General features: G+C 41.9%; 1 protein-coding gene across 1 annotated transcript in view; it reads left to right on the top strand.

The window, feature by feature from the left end:
- LOC311135373 (metabotropic glutamate receptor 8-like) overlaps nt 1–20,744 on the top strand; it is a gene marked incomplete at both ends in the record, with an annotated part of 298,164 nt that overhangs the window by 252,531 nt on the left and 24,889 nt on the right. Inside the window, one exon of the mRNA XM_084169312.1 lies at nt 4,884–5,023. Coding sequence (XP_084025438.1) covers nt 4,884–5,023 — 140 coding nt within the window. The remainder of the gene's footprint in view (nt 1–4,883; nt 5,024–20,744) is intronic.

Below are 20,744 nucleotides of genomic sequence, written 5' to 3'. Positions count from 1 at the left end.
CATCCACAACCCATTTTCAATGCCCTGGCTGAGGGAAGGAGGTTCTCACCCAAGATTTGACGGTACATGGCCCCGTCCATCGTCCCTTTGATGCGGTGAAGTTGTCCTGTCCCCTTAGCAGAAAAACATCCACAAAGCAAAATGTTTCCACCTCCATGTTTGACGGTGGGGATGGTGTTCTTGGGGTCATAGGCAGCATTCCTCCTCCTCCAAACACGGCGAGTTGAGTTGATGACAAAGAGCTCGATTTTGGTCTCATCTGACCACAACACTTTCACCCAGTTCTCCCCTGAATCATTCAGATGTTCATTGGCAAACTTCAGACTGGCCTGTATATGTGCTTTCTTGAGCAGGGGGACCTTGCGGGCGCTGCAGGATTTCAGTCCTTCACGGCGTAGCGTGTTACCAATTGTTTTCTTGGTGACTATGGCCCCAGCTGCCTTGAGATCATTGACAAGATCCTCCCGTATAGTTCTGGGCTGATTCCTCACCGTTCTCATGATCATTGCAACTCCACGAGGTGAGATCTTGCATGGAGCCCCAGCCCGAGGGAGATTGACAGTTATTTTGTGTTTCTTCCATTTGCGAATAATCGCACCAACTGTTGTCACCTTCTCACCAAGCTGCTTGGCGATGGTCTTGTAGCCCATTCCAGCCTTGTGTAGGTCTACAATCTTGTCCCTGACATCCTTGGAGAGCTCTTTGGTCTTGGCCATGGTGGAGAGTTTGGAATCTGATTGATTAATTGCTTCTGTGGACAGGTGTCTTTTATACAGGTAACAAGCTGAGATTAGGAGCACTCCCTTTAAGAGTGTGCTCCTAATCTCAGCTCGTTACCTGTATAAAAGACACCTGTGAGCCAGAAATCTTTCTGATTGAGAGGGGGTCAAATACTTATTTCCCTCATTAAAATGCAAATCAATTTATAACATTTTTCACATGCGTTTTTCTGGATTTTTTTGTTGTTATTCTGTCTCTCACTGTTCAAATAAACCTACCACTAAAATTATAGACTGATAATTTCTTTGTCAGTGGGCATACGTACAATATCAGAAGGGGATCAAAGACTGGTTCCTCACTGTATATATACTATACTATATATATATATATATATATATATATATATATAATATATATACATACCATGGTGAATATACACATGATACAGACTTAGTACATATACATGCAGAGTAGTACATATCTTTGTAAAATATTTCCTTCATTATTTTCCGCTAAACCTGCCACACCTCCCCTAATTGGAGTAAACTAATGAACAACAACACTTAGGCTTCTACTTCCTTCTTATACATACTATATATATTTTAAGGACACATTCTATTTTACAATAGTTATATTTTTTTGTTTTTACTCCTGTCTTTCCTCTTCCCTCAACCTCTCTAATCTATTTCTGATGTCCATCCAGTTTGATTTCTATTTGCCATATATTTTTAACTGTGCTGTTTCACAAAAGTTCTGAACCTATATATATTTTACAGACACAGTATATTTTACATTTGTTATCTTGTTGTTATTTGTCCTACCTTCAGCTCCATTCAACCCCTCCCATCTATTTCTTAACACTATCATTATTGGTTTTCTTTTTGCCATATATTTTTCAACTGTGCTGTGATGCTTCAGAAAAGTTCTGAATCTTTCTATTCTCATAGTTTCTACAGATTGTAAATTAAAGATAATTTTTTTTGCTAAAATTATTATTATATTATTGATTGATTGACTATGAGTTTTCTAATCACCCAGTATTGCTATCTGCAGCGTTAGCTCCAGGTAAATGTTGCAATTCTTCAGCCATTCCTACATATGGACAGTACCAAAATAAATTATCTAATCTGCAGAGCTGGGAAGGTTGTATCCCCCATATATATATATATATATATAACATTCTATTGGTTGCAAGAATTTTGTATAATAATTTAAATGGAAAAATTCGAAGGTTTGAATCCAGTGTCGTTTTGCGTATCAGTTCATTAACCATGTGCCATGGAATCGGTACATCGAAAATCTCTTTCCAACTTTTTGCAATTTTGCAATCTATATGGCACAGTTGTCAATTTTTTTGTCATTAAATTAAACTGGTTAATTTTTTTATTTATCACAATTTTCTTTTAACCAATTTTGGTCTTTAATGCAGGGCCAAGAGACAAGTTCCTTACATTTGTCCCCTTCCACTTCCCTCTTCCATTTTCACTGTAATGCTGCAATTAGTTGGTTGCCATTTTTCTGACCAGGCAAAATCATGCAGCAGCATTATTAAATGAATATACATGTAAAACAGCAGAAACAAGTTCAAAGGGCATGTTAGCTGTCATTTCAGAGTTTGATGTGACTGGGTTAGCTTTTGTTAGCTGTTGTTTTCTAAAATTCGATTCCCCATTCCACTCTGGGGTAGGGATAGAACCCTCAAGGTTCTTTAGGTACTGTATATATATCATTTTTTAGTAAAGGGTTCTTTAATCTCATCCAAAGATCCAAAAGGTTCTATATAGAACCCCAAAGAACCCTTTTTTCTAAGAGTGTAGTTTTATCACACCTGGACTACTGCCCAGTTATATGGTCAAGTGCTGCAAAGAAGGACATAAGCAAATTACAGTTGGCCCAGAACAGAGCAGCACGGCTGGCCCTTAAAATGTACATAGAGGGCTAATATCAAGAACATGCATGTCAATCTCTCCTGGCTCAAAGTAGAGGAGAGATTGACTGCGACACTGAATGTTGAAAGCACAGAACTGTCTGTTCAAACAGCTAACACACAGCTCAGACGCCAATACGTACCCCACAAGACATGCCACCAGGGGTCTCTTCATAGTCCCTAAGTCCAGAACAGAGGCTGGGAAAATGCACAGTACTAAATAGAGCCATGGCCACATGGAACTCTCTCCACATCCGGTAACTCAAGCTAGCAGTAAAATCTAATAAAAAAAAAAAAAAACATAAAACAACACAGACATTGTAATATTGTATTATTGTATTGTTGTAATATTGTACATTTTATATTGTACATTTATAATGATAGAGCAGTGTACATTTTTATAGTGCACAATATCTTGTGTTATGTATTGTTTTATTGATGATGTTGACTATTGTTTTGTTGTGATGTGTTGTTTTGTTCCTGTTTGGACTCCAGGAAGAGTAGGGGCTGCCTTTGCAGCAGCTAATAGGGATCCTAATAAATACTAAATACTGAAATATGGTACCAGATTGCACGCGCCATCATCAAATCGAGAAATATTTCGGAAATATTTTTGACTTCATATCAACATGATTTTGCCATGCATTTATTAATGTTGTAGAAAGTAGGGCTTGGATATAATCAAAACTTGCACCCACCCACTTATCATAAATTACAGAGGGTGTCTGCTCTTTCATTACAATATGCTGTTGCTCTGGATTTAGTTTCTAAAGGAATCTACTTTGGAGTCTGCGTGGGTAATTGGAGGCTTGAGAGTGGGTCAACCCGTGATTATGTCTAGGATTGGTTCAATCAACGCATCGCCCAACCACCTAATCATCTATGTAAAGAGCCACAGAGTCGCACTATCAAATAAATTACAATCAAGGGGCTGATTGGAGTGCAGAAAGGTTAGGAATGAGGATGCCTATTGTTGTGTTTTGACTTGGACATTGTGAGAATATTGTTTAAGTCACAGGTGGTTCCGTTCTGTAACACCACTTGAACCTATACACAGCCATATCTTGTTGGTGCTAGATATTGATTCACTTTATATATGAAAGTATATCATGTCAAATGCAGTGATACACAAGGCAAGCTAATTGTTGCTGGTTTATCAGTCAGCTAGATGTCTAATCTAAGTCAACGTACACATATATGACTATAAAAGTATAATGTGGGTATTTACATTTACATTTTACATTTTAGTCATTTAGCAGACGCTCTTATCCAGAGCGACTTACAGTTAGTGAGTGCATACATGTTTCATATTTCAGTAACATATCACTGTGGATTCTTGGTTATTGCAAATGTTTCTATGCTGCCAATCCCTAATGCATTTTCTAACCTTAATTGGTCATTAAAATACAATCGAAAATGTACAAATCTCATCTTATGAACTTTATCAGTGATACAATGTATGTACTGACTTGAAAGGGCCCCAAAATATGAAGGGATATCTTCAGACTGGAGGATTTCCTCCTGTGTCTAATTAAGACTTGTGGTCTGCAGCGAGAGGCAGCTAGATGTGCTGTGCAGGGACAAACAATCAGAGCTATTCTTCCTGTTTAATTTGCATCTCTCTCCCAAGCCGCTGCACAAAGGGAAGAGGGTGATAGGTGCGTGCTGCAGCAAAGTGTGTGAATGGATTAATTTATCATAGACAGACACAGGAAGCGAAACATCTGGACAGAACTGTGGGTGCTGTTTTCAGGCACAATCCTCCCGACTTCTCTGCAGCAAATGTAATAATACATGGCTTTGTATATTTTTAACTGTGTTGGATTTTGCTGGTTTTATGGACCCGAGGTGGTACGTGAGCAATGTTACTCTAAGCAGGTCATCTGAGAGACAAGATAGCTACTTGAAAGGAATTTGGAACTTGGCAGTGTAGATTGTAGTCAATAATGACAGATAATTCATTTTGTTGGCTGTATCTGTGACAAGTACACTGATAAACAACCTCTAGAGATACTTGCATATTACAATGGCAGTGCATTCTCCATCTGTTTTGTCACAAAACATTTTGTCTTCATATTATTTGATTTGTATATGTTTAGTAATCATACCCATGGGTAAACACTGAAGATAATTTATGTTGTGATAACACCACCAGCCAAGTTCATTGTTTTAGTAATATTTTCTCTAAATGTATGTATATTTTTCAATAAAGTTAATAGTGTTTCCTGTTTTACAGGAAGTGCTGGGACTCCTGTCACATTTAATGAGAATGGCGATGCTCCAGGACGCTACGACATCTTTCAGTACCAGATCAACAACAGGTCAACAGCAGAGTACAAGGTCATTGGCCACTGGACCGACCAGCTACACCTAAATGTAAGGACGAATGGCGTTGCTACCATTTCCATAAATGTTAGGTAACTGCTTTGTCTTGTTATTGTATGCAAGTCTTAATAATGTTACTTGTTAATAAATCACATTAATATCCATGGGGACTCATTTTCCACAATACCTATCAAATAACTGTCATACAATCAATTTAACTAATTTGCCAAAGTTGAAAAAATATGATTTGAAATTTAATGACGATGACAATAAAAAAAAACACATTTGTAGACATTTAGTAGATGCTCTTATCCAGAGCGAGTAGCGAGTGCTCACATTTTCATACTTTCATTTTCATACTGGTCCCCCATGGGAATATAACCCACAACCCTGGCATTGCAAGTGCCATGCTCTACCAACTGAGCCACACGGGACGATGATGATGATGATGTTGATAAATCAAGTCGATGTTAATGAGTCATCTTCTTTTAGTTCTTGGCCATTTCTAAGATCAATGTAACACATGTTCTGCCCCACTCAGATGGATGCCATGCAGTGGACCAGTGGAGACCCCTCTGTGCCCGCCTCTGTGTGCAGCCTGCCCTGCAAGATGGGTGAGAGAAAGAAGGTGGTGAAGGGAGTACCATGTTGCTGGCACTGCGAGCGCTGTGAGGGCTACCACTTCCAGGCCAGTGAGTTCATTTGCGAGCTGTGCCCTTATGAGCAACGACCTGACAAGAACCGCACTGGGTGCCAACCTATCCCCATCATCAAGCTGGAGTGGCACTCACCCTGGGCAGTGGTGCCAGTCTTCATCTCTGTCCTGGGCATTCTGGTTACCACCTTCGTCATCATCACCTTTGTGCGCTACCACGACACTCCCATTGTCCGAGCCTCGGGCCGGGAGATGAGCTATGTTTTGCTCACAGGTATCTTCCTGTGCTATGCTATCACCTTCCCCATGATCGCAGCCCCTGACGTTGCCGTTTGCTCCATGAGGCGCATCTTCCTGGGCCTGGGGATGTGTTTCAGCTATGCAGCTCTGCTTACCAAAACAAACCGCATCCACCGCATCTTCGAGCAGGGCAAGAAGGCTGTGACAGCACCGCGGTTCATCTCCCCGGCCTCCCAGCTGGTCATAACCTTCAGCCTGATCTCAGTTCAGTTACTGGGTGTTTTTGTGTGGTTCACCGCCGACCCGTCGCACATGGTGGTGGACTATGGCGAGCAGCGCACACAGGACCCTGAGAACGCCCGTGGGGTGCTCAAGTGTGACATCTCAGACCTCTCACTCATCTGCTCGCTTGGATACAGTATTCTCTTGATGGTCACATGCACTGTTTACGCCATCAAGACCAGGGGAGTGCCAGAGACCTTCAACGAGGCTAAGCCTATTGGATTTACTATGTATACTACGTGTATAATTTGGTTAGCTTTTATACCTATCTTCTTTGGGACGGCACAGTCAGCAGAAAGGGTGAGTGTGTTTTGATTGTGTGATTGAATTTGATACACCTACAGTGAGGGACAAAAGTATTTGATCCCCTGCTGATTTAGTTTTTTTTGTTTGCCCACTGACAAAGACATGATCAGTCTATAATTGTAATGGTAGGTTTATTTGAACAGTGAGAGACAGAATAACAACAACAAAAATCCAGAAAAACGCATGTCAAAAATGTTATAAATAGATTTGCATTTTAATGAGGGAAATAAGTATTTGAACCCTCTGCCAAACATGACTTAGTACTTGGTGGCAAAACCCTTGTTGGCAACCACAGAGGTCAGACGTTTCTTGTAGTTGGCCACCAGGTTTGCACACATCTCAGGAGGGATTTTGTCCCACTCCTCTTTGCAGATCTTCTCCAAGTCATTAAGGTTTCGAGGCTGACGTTTGGCAACTCGAACCTTCAGCTCCCTCCACAGATTTTCTATGGGATTAAGGTCTGGAGACTGGCTAGGCCACTCCAGGACCTTAATGTGCTTCTTCTTGAGCCACTCCTTTGTTGCCTTGGCCGTGTGTTTTGGGTCATTGTCATGCTGGAATACCTATCCACGACCCATTTTCAATGCCCTGTCTGAGGGAAGGAGGTTCTCACCCAAGATTTGACGTACATGGCCCTCTCCATCATCCCTTTGATGCAGTGAAGTTGTCCTGTCCCCTTAGCAGAAACCCCCCCCCCCCCAAAGCATAATGTTTCCACCTCCATGTTTGACGGTGGGGATGGTGTTCTTGGGGTCATAGGCAGCATTCCTCCTCCTCCAAACACGGCGAGTTGAGTTGATGCCAAAGACCCCGATTTTGATATCTGACCATAACACTTTCACCCAGTTCTCCTCTGAATCATTCAGATGTTCATTGGCAAACTTCAGACGGGCCTGTATATTTCCTTTCTTGAGCAGGGGGACCTTGCGGGCGGAGCAGGATTTCAGTCCTTCACGGCGTAGTGTGTTACCAATTGTTTTCTTGGTGACTATGGTCCCAGCTGCTTTGAGATCATTGACAAGATCCTCCCATGTAGTTCTGCGCTGATTCCTCACCGTTCTCATGATCATTGCAACTCCACGAGGTGAGATATTGCATGGAGCCCCAGGCCGAGGGAGATTGACAGTTATTTTGTGTTTCTTCCATTTGTGAATAATCACACCAACTGTTGTCACCTTCTCACCAAGCTGCTTGGCGATGGTCTTGTAGCCCATTCCAGCCTTGTGTAGGTCTACAATCTTGTCCCTGACATCCTTGGAGAGCTCTTTGGTCTTGGCCATGGTAGAGAGTTTGGAATCTGATTGATTGATTGCTTCTGTGGACAAGTGTATTTTATACAGGTAACAAACTGAGATTAGGAGCACTCCCTTTAAGAGTGTGCTCCTAATCTCAGCTCGTTACCTGTATAAAAGACACCTGTGAGCCAGAAATCTTTCTGATTGAGAGGGGGTCAAATACTTATTTCCCTCATTAAAATGCAAATCAATTTATAACATTTTTGACATGCGTTTTTCTGGATTTTCTTTGTTGTTATTCTGTCTCTCACTGTTCAAATAAACCTACCATTTAAATTATAGACCGATCATTTCCTTGTCAGTGGGCAAACGTACAAAATCAGCAGGGGATCAAATACTTTTTTCCCTCACTGTATATCAACTGTAGGCCTACATGTCTAGGCTATGTAACATAGTCAGATATGCTGTTCATCTTATTCTGTATGCATTGACTGGCGCCTGCACCTCATACAGAAGGGAATAAGATGCGATCTGATAAAATGTAAAACTGAATATGATTATTTTACTTTTACCTAGAGATCCTTGCTGTAGTGAGACTAGTTGCTGTTGAGCCAGGAGCTAGTGGGGGTTCTTAGCTCTTGATTAGACAGAAAAGGATGGCTTACTGATGCGTAGATGTGGTCTTTAATATGAAGTGCTGGCTCAGGTGTGAGGTTTGGCTTGTCATCAGACAGTTGTAATCCTCATCAGTTCTATGACTAATGGGAACACAACATGTGTTGTCTACAGTGTAATTGTCTGTAATCCATTGTGCGGAATTCATCTCTCATTTGGCTAATATGTTGTGAACCTCAGAGGCTCTTTGTTGATAGAGGTGGTAGGCAATGGACAGAGTCTGTGGTCAGTGTCATGTTGTATCACCCTTTAAGGTCAGTAATTATTTTGACCCCTGCTGTTTACTAGCCAATCAACTTAATTAAGTACCATCACTTCAGTTCTCGGCACTGAATGTTGGCCATGTAATGACATGTGAAAATTAAATTGCTAATGATATGGTTGTTCTCAACAATTTTCACCATTAGAATGCTGCATATGATTTTCCGGGATGTACATAGGTCATCAGTCACACTTGGAAAGCATGGTATCTGTGAATAAGCTGAGGAACCTCTACCTCAATCTTCATATTGCCTATTTTATCTTCCCATGGGATTACAATGCACATTTTCAGTCAGTGTCATACCACACATCATGATCCAGCAAAACCCATGGCAATACAAAACGTTCAATTGGTCCAAATACTGTAGCAAACTGGACAATTTCAAATGATTTCATAGGTTGCAGTATATAGTAAGGATGGATGAATTCAAAGAGTGATTTTTCCATTGAAGTTTTCTACTGGAAGCTGCATCAGTCTATTAAATTGAGACACTGAGTGGAGCATCTGGTTTAGCGAAGAAAGGCTTTGTTTTCTTCCCCCACTATTTTTGGACCATATCTCATTAGTACAGTTCTGGTGCGTTAGGAATCTCTTCTCACTTCGTTACAGTTGTTGGATGGTGTGAAACAATGGGTGGTCTGCAACAATTAAGACATTTTCTAATAATTAACACAGAAACCATGACAGTAATGTAGCATATTTTGTGTTTTTACTTTACACAAACAGCCTCCAATGCATTCAGAAAGTGTAGACCTCTATGTTTCCTCATTAAAAGTGTGACTGGAACATTTAGGAAATGACGGCTTTGAGTAGATGTGGCCAGGCATTTGATAGCTGAACATTGGCTTACATAAGTCACAAGTATTGCAAACTATGATTGCGTTATAGAAGGTCTTTACTAGCCAAGCTATACGTAGTCCTAATCAATTTGTGTAATGTTCTTCCAATTTAATGTAAGATACAAATGGTTTACAATCCTTACTGTTCAATGGTAAGCTTATTATATAGACTATACCCCATGAGAGCAATTCAATGGGGACCAAATAAATCATCAAAACTAGTTATCATTTTTTAAGTCTCTTACATCTGTAAGCGTACCCATTACTGTTTTGACAGATGGTGAATATACCTCATCATTGTATCTTTATTGGTAGAGCTGGTTGCAGTCTGCACGGAGTGAGGTGCAGTAGTAGACTGTGGTCAGGGCCATAACCACATCAGAGGACACCGAGGTCCGGACCTGTATTTTTTTATTTTTTACAATATTTTTAAAAATATACTGTATATAGTACACAATAAAGAAAATTAATATTGCTCCCACCGTTGATCAAAGGTCAGAACGCTTATACTCTTGACCTGACTGAGTTCTAATCGCGCTTGCCTCTGCGAACGAGTGGAATCATGAACAGTGGTTTGTTTGTTATGTTCACCTGCGTCCCCAGGATTTGCCTCCCAGATTTGCCTTTTTAGCAGCACATTCACCACTCTCTCTAACGGCTAATTCCGTCTTCTTGCGGCAAAGGCCAAGAGCCTGAGACGTGAAACGAACTACCCCAGCTCGGAGTCGGCTAAAGTAGTCAACTAGAGATGCTGCTGAGAGTGTGTGTGCGAGATGCCGGACAAAGGCAATTTTAAAACCATCCCGCGACTACTGCCTTGTCTACAGACATCCCCCAAACAAACCGACTCTCGGAGAATGAGTGCACAACTGGTAAATAGTCGCTTATAGATACAGTGAGGGAAAAAAGTATTTGATCCCCTGCTGATTTTGTACGTTTGCCCACTGACAAAGAAATGATCAGTCTATAATTTTAATGGTAGGTTTATTTGAACAGTGAGAGACAGAAAAAAAACAAAATAATCCAGAAAAACGCATGTCAAAAATGTTATAAATTGATTTGCATTTTAATGAGGGAAATAAGTATTTGACCCCCTCTCAATCAGAAAGATTTCTGGCTCACAGGTGTCTTTTATACAGGTAACGAGCTGACATTAGGAGCACACTCTTCAAGGGAGTGCTCCTAATCTCAGCTTGTTACCTGTATAAAAGACACCTGTCCACAGAAGCAATCAATCAATCAGATTCCAAACTCTCCACCATGGCCAAGACCATAGAGCTCTCCAAGGATGTCAGGGACAAGATTGTAGACCTACACAAGGCTGGAATGGGCTACAAGACCATCGCCAAGCAGCTTGGTGAGAAGGTGACAACAGTTGGTGCGATTATTCGCAAATGGAAGAAACACAAAATAACTGTCAATCTCCCTCGGCCTGGGGCTCCATTCAAGACCTCACCTCGTGGAGTTGCAATGATCATGAGAACGGTGAGGAATCAGCCCAGAACTACACGGGAGGATCTTGTCAATGATCTCAAGGCAGCTGGGCCCATAGTCACCACGAAAACAATTGGTAACACACTACGCCGTGAAGGACTGAAATCCTGCAGCGCCCGCAAGGTCCCCCTGCTCAAGAAAGCACATATACAGGGCTGTCTGAAGTTTGCCAATGAACAACTGAATGATTCAGAGGAGAACTGGGTGAAAGTGTTGTGGTCAGATGAGACCAAAATCGAGCTCTTTGGCATCAACTCAACTCGCCATGTTTGAAGGAGGAGGAATGTGCCTAAGACCCCAAGAACACCATCCCCACCGTCAAACATGGAGGTGGAAACATTATGCTTTGGGGGTGTTTTTCTGCTAAGGGGACAGGACAACTTCACCACATGAAAGGGACGATGGACGGGGCCATGTACCGTCAAATCTTGGGTGAGAACCTCCTTCCCTCAGACAGGGCATTGAAAATGGGTCGTGGATGGGTATTTCAGCATGACAATGACCCAAAACACACGGCCAAGGCAACAAAGGAGTTGCTCAAGAAGAAGCACATTAAGGTCCTGGAGTGGCCTAGCCAGTCTCCAGACCTTAATCCCATAGAAAATCTGTGGAGGGATCTGAAGGTTCGAGTTGCCAAACGTCAGCCTCGAAACCTTAATGACTTGGAGAAATCTGCAAAGAGGAGTGGAACAAAATCCCTCCTGAGATGTGTGCAAACCTGGTGGCCAACTACAAGAAACGTCTGACCTCTGTGATTGCCGACAAGGGTTTTGCCACCAAGTACTAAGTCATGTTTTGCAGAGGGGTCAAATACTTATTTCCCTCATTAAAATGCAAATCAATTTATAACATTTTTGACATGCGTTTCTCTGGATTTTTTTGTTGTTATTCTGTCTCTCACTGTTCAAATAAACCTACCATTAAAATTATAGACTGATCATGTCTTTGTCAGTGGGCAAACGTACAAAATGAGCAGGGGTTCAAATTCTTTTTTCCCTCACTGTATTACTAGAAAGATTAAGTAAGAAGCAAACGTTAAACTGAGACTACCTCAGCAGGAGCAAAAAATAGCCCACTAAGTTCTCATAATAACTTTGCTTTACAGTGAATAGGCTACTGAGACAGACAGTAATGTGGCTCTCAGTGGTGAGGCTGAGGCAGGCTGCAATGCATGCTGGAGGAAGCAGAGGAGACAGAGAGAGGAAGCAAGCAGAGAGATTGGTTAGTACAGTGGTTTCCAAACTTGGGGTTGGGGCCCTATATGGGGTCCCCTGAGAAAATCTGTACTAATCTTATCAAACAGGTTAGGAACTTTAAAAAAAGAATATATGTTTCAATATGAACATCTCGCCATGGCCTAGGCCTCCATTAAAATGCAATCAAAATGCAAACAATACAGTTCTAAAATGGTCATACCTTTTCGTTTATATTGGTGGTTGTTCGTCTTATCTCGATCGCCCACTGGAGTTTATAGTTTACCCATTACCCACCTTTTTTTTTTTTACCACTACATCAATGATATTAATACAGAATCGTAAGTAATATTCTAATAATTCATGTGAATCTGATAATACGATCATCTGTGTTTTCCATTGATGTCTGTTTGCGCAGAGCTTGATTAGTAATGCCTAGGAATTCAAATGTGAACGCTATGTAATTTCTGAAAATATATATTTATGTAAATTAGATGATGTTGATGATGCTATGCAATTCATCATTACAACTGACTGAACAGTCACTAAAGCTATGAATCATTCTATGAATTCATAAATTCAGTATGAATCATTTCTCATATTTACCCCTTTCAGGAGTATAACATTACAATTGCATAGCTAATAGGCTATGTGTTTGTAGACTGACTGAAGTGAATGAACCTACAGCAGCCAAGGTGATAATGGCTGGGGTCATTTCTGCTGTTCTCCAAATATTATTAAATATATATATTATTATTGTATAGAAATGCAGTAAATATGCTTTAACTTTCTAAAAATGTATTGTCGGGGGGCCTTCCGGACCTCACTAAACCTCAAACCCTGGTTGCGGCCTTAAAAAAAAAACACAAGCTTAAGAGTATTGAGATATTTATGAGATCATCTCACTTTTTTCAGAGAGAGAAAAAACATCTATTGAACATCATGTCACACAACCAATTAAAGTAATTGGACATGACACTGTTGGTGACAAGGTTTTTAGCACTGCCTGAAGTTACAGAATTGCAGGTGGTTCTTGGTCATAAGTTTCTCATACACTGTCACGATCGTCGGGAACAGAGGAGGACCAAGGCGCAGCGTTGAAGACGAACATACTCTTTATTTAGTGATTACACGACCAAAACAACAAAACGATAACGTGACAGTCCACGGTCTAACACAAACCAACTAGAACAAGATCCCACAACTACTGTGGGAAAACAGCCTGTTTAAATGTGGTTCCCAATCAGAGACAACAAGCCACAGCTGACACTCGTTGCCTCTGATTGAGAACCACACTGGCCAACATAGAAATGAAACAACTAGAACTACAACACAGAAATCTACACACCCTGGCTCAACATAACAGTGTCCCCAGAGCCAGGGCGTGACATACACCTTTCAAACCAAGGTTTGCTGCCAACTTTTTGCCAACTTGTCTTTATACAGTATATGAATAACACACTATCACAGATAATCATGAAATGACTTGTTAGAAATTCGTGACAGGCACACCCCCAAAAGAAATGTGTGTCCACCACACGATTTTCTTCATAACTCATTCGTGTCCAGTACACCATTTTCTTCATAACAAATTCAATTCGTTGTAACTAACGTTAGATAGGTGGTTAACATTAGCTAGGACCAACCTCCCTCCTACTGTTTCTGTATTAGGTAAAAGGGGATCATATAAACAATTGTTTTTACAGGCAACATACCGTGAAGACTTTGTGAAAGTAGTATCAGAGTCTTTTACCAATTGGGCAAAGTGGGAAGAACAGGGGAGTTGCTGGCTACTGCAGGTGAGAGCCATATTATGGGTTTAACAAGACAAGAAAGATTGCATTATAGTATTATCTAATATAGTATTAGTTCAAGGACAGCTTTTCTTCTTTTAATGATTGAAACATGATTTGGGCTCGGTGAAACTTTGTCGTAGAATAAAACAGGATGACTGAAATGGTAGCTTTGTAAATCAGGTTTGCAAAGGACCTTATTCTACAAATAAAATATGATGCTAGTCTCTTATATTGAGCCAGTATTATATGTCAATGTTGTTGTTTTTTCAAGCTATAGGGAATTGTGTCTAATCTGTGGTGAACAAAGACTGGGTTGTTTACTGAGACTATGAGAAACCTGACAAACACCTTGATCTTGTTTATTATTCAGAGTGATATGTTGTGTCTGCTTAGCTCTGAAATAAGAAACACAGCTATGGCTAAAGGTATTTACTTTTTTGTCACCCCTTCTTTAGGAATTTATGCACCAATCCCACCTATATGTAGTGTAAACATATGCTAATAGCATGATATAGTGCATAAAACAAAAATCAATGAATGACTGGAATTCTGTTGTATGTCCAGAATAATTCAGAATTCAATTGTAAGTCTACTTATGAATGAAATATCACCCCTCCTGAAACATTGTTTCAATTACTAGCATCTTGCACATCCTTGCTGTAGCTCTAGACAGGATGTATGAAACTTACCAATAGATTGATAGTTTATGATTTTGTCTCAAGAGTAGATGTCCAGGTCTTAAACGGTCTAGGATTTTACGGTATTAATCTTTAGAGAATTACTTGCCTTACTGGCCCTTTGAAAAATCACCTCTACCGGCATCACTTTCTTAGAGGACTGCAAACACCACACACATCTAACCCTTTAATTGTGGAATAGGAAAAAAGGAGGAGCATTGTAGCCTATTCATATTTCAGAAAATGCTTAATCAATGTCCCTTAGGTTACACTGTCCCGAGGGAGCATCCTATCATTCTCTGGCAGTAATATCAAATAAATCCTATTCAAATTATCATTTACTGACACACATGGCTTAATGTTCATAAGAAGACATCTGTGTGAACTGTGTCCCTGGAGAAAATATAAAGTCATTCTAATATAGCACATGACCATTACTCCACTGATTAACAGTCTTCCCCATTGATCAGATCAAGCTGTTTAATAGCTGGATAAATGCCCCAGCTCTGTCAGTTTAGAAAGAGATGCTTCTTACTTCCACTCTCGTCACAAAGGTAATACTCTTGTATGGGGTGTGTGCACGTTCCCTTGCTGAGATTGCCACCTGTCTAGTATTTGTCATTTTTGCACCCACTAATGGTTTCATGGTTGCACCCTACTGGTTGTTAATCCCTCATATGATCATTTTGTTTTGAGCTGATGCTGTCGCCTCAATTTCCATATTCACATGTTGTAAGGGGTGCATTTATCGTCACATCTCAGCATTACTTTACTACACATCATTTATACAGTGTGTGTATGACTTAGTCCAGGGTTTCCCAAACTCGGTCCTGGGGGCTCCCAGGGTTGCACGTTTTGGTTTTTACCCTAGCACTACACAGCTGATTAAAATAATCAAAGCTTGATGATGAGTTGATGATTTGAATCAGCTGTGGAGTGCTAGGGCAAAAACCAAAACGTGCACCAATGGGAGGCACCAGGACCGAGTTTGGGAAACCTTGACTTAGGCTTATTCCAGGGCCGTCTCCAGGCATAAGCGACATAAGCGGTCGCTTAGGGCTCCCGGCTGCTAGGGCTCCCCGAAGAGGGAGGAACTCAGTCGCGGTCTCAACTTACTGTTGAGAGTTAGAATAGTTGAATACACAAGGTGCAAGTTCTATATCTGGTTGTGCAGTTTTTCTCTTGTCACTCAATTAGCCATGTCAGCTAACAATTTTTAGATTGGTAAATTATTCTAGCCAGTTATCTAAATGTGTAGTAACCATGGCCGAATACCGACCGGGCATGAAGGGCACGTGCTAAGGGGCCCTGACCTCCAGGGGGCCCCCATTGATTTTGTTAGTCACTCTTACTCAGATATCAGTAACAAATGTGTAGAATCGCAGGAAATTAGCTGTAAAACAGCCCAAATAAATTCTCCACCCCATGGCAAAATGAGTGGAATTGCAGGAAATTCACTTTAAAACTGCTAAACAAATTCTCTGCCCCATGGAAAAATGAGTAGAATTGCATGAAATGTGTTATAAAATTGCAGAAATGTCTCTACGCCCCGTGGCAAAATGTGTAGAATTGCTGGAAATACATCTCCTGATTCTGTAGCATGACGAAGCTTGATGTACAAGTACACACCCTGGACAGAAAGCTAGTCTGTCGTAGGGCCTTACACCCAATCCATCTTCTTAATGCTTAGTGCCAGGCAGAGAGGCATCGAGTCCCAGTTTTAGAATCCTTGGTACGACTTGACCGATCGAACACCCAACCTTCCTGTCTCAGAGCGTGCACTCTAACCACCAGGCTACTGAGTTTGGTTGAGCATGATACTGAACCAACAAACCCATTATCATTGAATTGACATTACGCTGGGAAATTCTTCAAAGCCCTATGAAGTATAGCAATGCCAAAATATGATAATTTAATTATAAGCTGTCATGTTTGGCATTAGTATTCCTTGTGTTTTGTCCTCAAACTTGTGAGAAAGAGCACATTTGCTGAAAGTAAAGTTTCAACTCTTTCAATTCTTCTCAGTGAAAACGAATAATATGTTCTCTCTCATTTGACTCAGGGCAACCTGTCTTTTCAGTGAAAATGAAACTGGAGCTTAAATAATTGCTATGGACGGTGACAATAACAATGTGCTTCGTATTGACTTTCGACAAGTATGAGAACGATATGCAGTGGACCGAAGCTAATCCGCACATTCAGAGACTTTGGAAAAAGCAAGAAAAATAAATTGATAGGAGTGAAAGGAGCAAAACACATCATATATTTGTTATAGTGTACACATATCATATCACAGAAAACTGAAAGTCACTCAAGCTTTAAAGCTTGGGGGGGTCTACTAAGCTAACATATGGAATTGTTTTAAGATGCCAAGGATAATTTAGCTATTTGATTTTGAATTTTTTAGGAGCCAATGTTTTTGATCAAATAAAAGCATTGAAATATTGAGTTTGGCCCATAGAAACGCATTGAATAACACATTCATAAATGGCAAAACAAGACAGTCAAAAAATAAATCATAAGGAATAAGGTTTGAAGTGTCTTTCCTATACTGTATCTAGGAGATCTAAATGTTTGTGTTTTTTTGGACACATATTTAACCCCTTTTTTTTGTTGGCACAAAACTACCTCCATACTGCCATTCATTTTTTACACTAGTACCTGGTTACTGTGACACTTGTGGGGGATCATTGAGCAAAATAGAGGACACCATTGAGTGAGGGGGAGTCTAACCTTTCCATAGAGTGTCATATTAGTTTGTAGTCCAAACCGTTCAGATGCTACAAATGTTTTTGTGGGAAGACCGATTTTCCGGATGTCTCATGGTCTGATAAACACCGCTGTAGCTTGGCCACCTTCCACAGCAGATGCAGAAGACCGACATAGACGGATGTAATTGTCACGCTCGTCGAACAGAGAGGACCAAGGCGCAGCGTTGCGGGTGAACATATTTATATTTATTGACTAGATCACACGATCAAAACAAAGAACGAAACGTGAAGTCCTTCGATACACAAACCAAAAGGAACAAGAAACCACAAAACACAAAGTGCAAGACAAACAGTTAAATATGGCTCCCAATCAGAGACACCCAGCTGACACTCGTTGCCTCTGATTGGGAGTCACTCAGACCAACATAGAAAATTAAACATAGACTTACACACCCTGGCTCAACATAACATAGTCCCCAGAGCCAGGGCGTGACAGTACCCCCCCCCAAAGGCGCGGACTCCGGCCGCGCCAAACAACCACAACAGGGGAGGGACCGGGTGGGCACTCCGCCTCGGCGGCGGATCCGGCTCCGGACATGACCCAGGCACGGGTTGTGCTGGACTGACGACGCACACCCCTGGCTTGATGCGTGGAGGAGGAACGGGCCGGACCGGGCTGACGAAGCGCACCCCTGACTTGGTGCGGGGAGCAGGAATGAGCCGGACCGGGCTGACGACGCACACCACTGGCTTGGTGCGGGAAGCTTGGATGGGCCGGACTGGGCTGGCGACGCGCACCACAGACTTGGTGCGGAGAGCAGGAACGGGCCGTGCCGGACTGACGACGCACACCACTGGCTTGGTGCGGGAAGCTTGGATGGGCCGGACTGGGCTGGCGACACGCACCACAGACTTGGTGCGGAGAGCAGGAACGGGCCGGGCTGGGCTGTCGACGCACACCGTAGGCTTTGTGCGTGGAGCAGGAACAGGCCGGGCTGGGCTGTCGACGCACACCACTGACTTGGTGGGAATGGCAGGAACAGGCCGGGCTGGGCTGACGACGCGCACCACTGACTTGGTGGGAATGGCAGGAACAGGCCGGGCCGGGCTGACGACGCGCACCACTGACTTGGTGGGAATGGCAGGAACAGGCCGGGCTGGGCTGACGACGCGCACCACTGACGTGGTGGGAATGGCAGGAACAGGCCGGACCGTACTGGGGACACACACCACTGGCCCCACGCAGGGATCAGGAACGGGCCGGACCGGACTGGTAACACACCCCAGTACCTCTCGCCGTGCCTCCACACTTTCCCTCTCCTCTGTGCCCAGTGGCCCCCCTAACCTGGCGGCCTTCTCTGCCAACGCTTTGCACCGCTCTAACCCGTACACCTGCTGGCCCGACGTCGTGAGCCCCCCCCTAAAAATTTCCTGGGGGTCTCTCCTCCCTCTTGCCAGACTCGCAATCATCTCCTCCCACGTCCATCCTCTCTCCTCGTCACGCTGCTTGATCCAGTCGAGGTTGCCACGGAGATCTGCCAGCGATGGCTCCTGAACACGCTGCTTGGTCTGGTTAAGGTGGTTTCTTCTGTCACGCTCGTCGAACAGAGAGGACCAAGGCGCAGCGTTGCGGGTGAACATATTTATATTTATTGACTAGATCACACGATCAAAACAAAGAACGAAACGTGAAGTCCTTCGATACACAAACCAAAAGGAACAAGAAACCACAAAACACAAAGTGCAAGACAAACAGTTAAATATGGCTCCCAATCAGAGACACCCAGCTGACACTCGTTGCCTCTGATTGGGAGTCACTCAGACCAACATAGAAAATTAAACATAGACTTACACACCCTGGCTCAACATAACATAGTCCCCAGAGCCAGGGCGTGACAGTAATGGATTGAGATGCAGCCCATGCAAAAAAAAACTGATATCTCTAGTTTAAACTGACAGATTTTGATGGGGTATTGTTTTATTATGATAATTAGACTTCCGCGTGGGTGCGTCACTAGACTCTTAAGGATTAAGTATTGATCAGTACAGGTAATTTTTGTTGGCCACCAAGACAAAACTTTGGCAGTGATATAATTTAAATTGTGATGCTGAAAAAATTACTTTGGATTTCACCTAATTCTTTCATAAAGAGCACATGTTCAACTTCATAACAAAATTGTTATCCCATCGCAAGAGGTAAAAAATATATACTATAGTATGTACTATAGTAAGTGCCTCTCTCCAGCTTAATTCAATAATGAAATAAATCTAATGCCCAAGATTGGGCACAAGGCTGTTGTTATTTTTTTTTTCTTAGTTTTTATTGATTGAAACAAAAACTATACATCATACAATGCTCCACAATATGCTAGGTCTTGTGCTTCCAATGAGTGATATTATACAGCTCTACAGTGGATGGTTAGCAGTGTTATGGTGCGTTCGTACCAAGTAGGAAGTGGGGATTTACCACATCTGGGATAAATCCACTTGAACGGCCCTCCAACTAATTAAATCATCCATGAATCCCCTTGTGATAGGGAATGGAAGCTTATTGTGTGCAACAGGGAGGGGCAATTGAATGCAATATTCACATTTATTTTATTATATTATTACAACATTTCTAGCCTGTCTATCTATGGGTAACAAGGTTGACGTGTCGCCAAACCCACTGGCTCCAGGCCATCTATAAATCACTTCTAGGCAAATCCCCGCCTTATTTTAGCTCATTGGTCACGATAGCAACACCCACCCGTAGTATGCGCTCCAGCAGGTATATGTCACTGGTCATCCCCAAAGCCAACACCTCCTTTGGCCGCCATTCCTTCCAGTTCTCTGCTGCCAATGACTGGAACAAATTGCAAAAATCTCTGAAGCTGGAGACACTTATCTCCCTCACTAACTTTAAGCATCAGTTGTCAGAGCACCTTACCGATCACTGCACCAGTACACAGCCCATCTGAAATTAGCCCACCCAACTACCTCATCCCTATATTGTTATTTATATTGCTCATTTACACCTCAGTATCTCTATTTGCACATCATCTCTTGCACATCTATCATTACAGTGTTAATACTAATTGTAATTATTTTGCACTATAACCTATTTATTGCCTTACCTCCATAACTTGCTACATTTGCACACACTGTATATATATTTTCTGTTGTATTTTTGACTTTATGTTTTGTTTTACCCCATATGTAACTGTGTTGTTGTTTTTATCGCACTGCTTTGCTTTATCTTGGCCAGGTCGCACTGGCTTACCTGGTTAAATAAAGGTAAAAAATATTATTATTTTTTTTTTTTTTTAAACGTGTTATGCTCGACCAGCTCAGTTTTTCACAACAAAACACCAGAAAATGCCCAAAAATAGTAGAACCAGCTCACCTGCTTTTACACGATGATTTGA

This window comes from Coregonus lavaretus (genome assembly GCF_964263955.1).
Source record: "Coregonus lavaretus genome assembly, chromosome: 9".
NCBI lineage: Eukaryota > Metazoa > Chordata > Actinopteri > Salmoniformes > Salmonidae > Coregonus > Coregonus lavaretus.
The sequence above is the reverse complement of the archived record's forward strand: the minus strand, read 5'-3'. Positions and strand labels throughout refer to the sequence as shown.